The sequence below is a fragment of the Plectropomus leopardus genome, unplaced genomic scaffold (assembly GCF_008729295.1).
Source record: "Plectropomus leopardus isolate mb unplaced genomic scaffold, YSFRI_Pleo_2.0 unplaced_scaffold19090, whole genome shotgun sequence".
Taxonomy (NCBI): Eukaryota; Metazoa; Chordata; class Actinopteri; order Perciformes; family Serranidae; genus Plectropomus; species Plectropomus leopardus.
The window spans coordinates 1-2,694 of record NW_024620597.1 but is presented as its reverse complement, the minus strand read 5'-3'; the positions used below and the strand labels follow the sequence as shown (position 1 = coordinate 2,694).

Genomic DNA, 2,694 nt, shown 5'->3' with positions numbered 1-2,694 from the left:
CTCAACTCAATGTGGGAGGAACAGGAAACACTACATGAAAAAAAAACCAAACTTATACATAGTTCCTTACTCATTTCAGTCTGGCTTAGTGTACCAAAGATATGCATATTAGCCATCATATTAGATAAGGGCAGAGGAAACTGAGTGATCGTGAAATTAAACCACAAATGTCAGAGAGTTAAATGAGCTGAACTTTCACATACACAAAGTTTGTGATCAGCTGGGCTAACTCAATGAAGTTTAGCAGTGCATACAAAAGGCAACTTATAATTTAAGAATGGGATATTAAAAAGCATAATGCAAGCATGTTAAATGGGCCACATGGACTTGACCACCAAGGGAATTGCAGATTTCCCCATTGTGGGGTTAATAAAGGATTATCCTTTTTTATCAGCATCAAATACTGAAAATATCACTAATCTATGCATTTTTTACCTTGAAAAATGCGAACCATTTGTACCCATTTATGACCACTTCAAAGCCCTGGTTGTAGATGATGGTGAAGAAGCCGGTGTTTCCCAGCTCATCTGTGGCTACAGACAGTTTCTCCAGGGTCACAGTCACCGTGCTCTCCCCTGTAGCTGAGGAGGAACACCACAGCATGTAAATGTTGAACTGCAGTAAATGATCCAATTTCAAGGTCAACTCCATTAACAAAGACTAACTAACACTTAATTTTATGTATTCTGGTGCATTTTAATGCACTAATGTGTGCTTTTTCTGCATCTATTGTGTTGAGGTCTTCAACTTCACCGAAATAAAAGTATTCGGCTACATTTTTATGTCTTTAATTGTCAATTTGTTTGCTTTATTTTTATTTACTTTCCTTTTCTTTTCTTTTCTTTTCTTAGCTTAAGTATGTGGTGCATCTGGTGTCACTGCTAACCATAAGCTTTTATATGATTGTACCGTTAGTGTGATTTCCGTTTTCATATTTATTTCTTTCATAGTCTCTTTTAGGGGGTGAGAGGATAAGGGGAAATAATAAAGAAATAAAGAAAACATGAAAAAAAATGGAAGAAGATGATTTCTTCCATTTTTTTTCATGTTTTCTCCCCTTTGCATGGTTGGTCTGTAATTTTTATGCCTTGCATTGCTCTTCCAAAAACAAACAAAAAAAACCCCTCAAAAAACAAATATGGACTTAAACACAGAAGAACTCTACTCATTTAGACTAAAAGAAATTAAAAATTGATCAATTAAATAAAAAAAGGTTTGTGGCAATTAAGACATCATGTACTCAAATTTAGGACTATTAAATGATGTTTAAGGCCTAACATTCATAAAATTTAATTTAAGGAATTTTAAGGACCTGCAGACACCCTGTGGTAGGGTAATGATAGATACTGACATGAAAATTAACATAACTGAATTGAAGACATTTAAAGACTTTTAACATTTGGTGCTTTGTAACAGTGTTAGCTAGCTTTAAGCTTATTTTCATCTGTAGTCATTTGGCAGGTCACAATTTAAGCATAAACACAAACTAATGAAAGGCATCAACTTGCAACAATAAACACAATATCAGCAACAAGAGCATGCAGTAAAAAGACACTAATTTAGGATAAATATGCATTAAGTATACACCAGAAAAACAAACAGAGGAAGTGCTCAGTGAAGCGTCAGGGAATCCCCTATTTTAGTCTCTGTCCGACCTGAAAACTTTCTTTCAGCAGGCCCAAACATGTCACATGATTTCCACACTGCGATACTGACAGACTACTTCCGTCACCTCTGACCTGTCCCATGATGTGAGCAGTTTATAATGCACTGTGATCTTTACCTTCAGCCGAGCAGTTGATGGTCTTGTCATGTCCTCCTTTGGACAACTGGAACTCCCATGTCCCCAGCAGTTCCTCATAGCTGCAGTTGGCTGGTGTGTCAGCCCAGGACCCTTCAGCCCAAAGCAGGAGCACACACACGAGCACGCCGCTCAGCCTCATCTTCACACACAGCTAGCTACACACACACGCGCGCACCTTGAGAACTACACAGACAGATCTGTGTCTTCTGATAAACACAACAGTTTGACCCTTACTGTCTCTCCGCGCCACCTGCCCCACTAACTTCTGTTGACCTTTGTCTCCTGACTGCTATTTATGCAAACTTTTAACAAAGACACACAGTAAGCTACTACGGTCAAGATAAGTAACTGAAGCGAAACAGCGCAACGTACGTGCGCACAAGTAGCTACCAGTTGAGCCGGCTAGCTAACGCGCTTGAACATATTTTGAGACAAAATAAAAGAGTATTTCCAAAAGTTTAGCTCCTGTGTATTGATTTAATTGTATGTATACGAGTGCTCAGAACAATATACGTATCTTATCGTGACTTTTGAACTCGTCCTCTTCCAGTCTGGCTCATATTTTCAGCAAACAAGGAACAACAGGACGGTGACTCTCTCGTCTTTCACAGTCCTTTGTCTGCTCTGCTGTTTGGTTTCGTTTTCCTGGTCATATGACCCGCCAGCTGTGAGCATGCGCAGTAGACACGAGAAAAGAACCGCTGGTGTCGCTCGTTTAACTTAATGACCGGTAATATCTGTGATTGGAGAAAAAAAGGTGTTCATTGACTTCTTTATTTCAGCTCATTATGTAATTATGTTACCTTTAAGTGATATTTTGAGTTGAATATAAACAATATATACAGAACTTGTGCTTGCTGGTTGCTCTACTTGCTTTCATGCTCTTATTT

At 38.5% G+C, this 2,694-nt stretch overlaps 1 protein-coding gene across 1 annotated transcript; it reads right to left on the bottom strand.

Moving 5' to 3' along the window:
- Positions 1–405: 405 nt before the first annotated feature.
- Positions 406–2,037, bottom strand: LOC121965216 (dipeptidyl peptidase 1-like). Its single transcript, XM_042515374.1, has 2 exons — positions 1,784–2,037; positions 406–581 (listed from the first exon to the last, which is right to left on the bottom strand). The coding sequence occupies exons 1-2, from the start codon at positions 1,941–1,943 to the stop codon at positions 421–423; spliced, it is 321 nt and encodes a 106-aa protein (XP_042371308.1). The 5' UTR covers positions 1,944–2,037; the 3' UTR covers positions 406–420.
- Between the last annotated feature and the right edge of the window lie 657 nt (positions 2,038–2,694).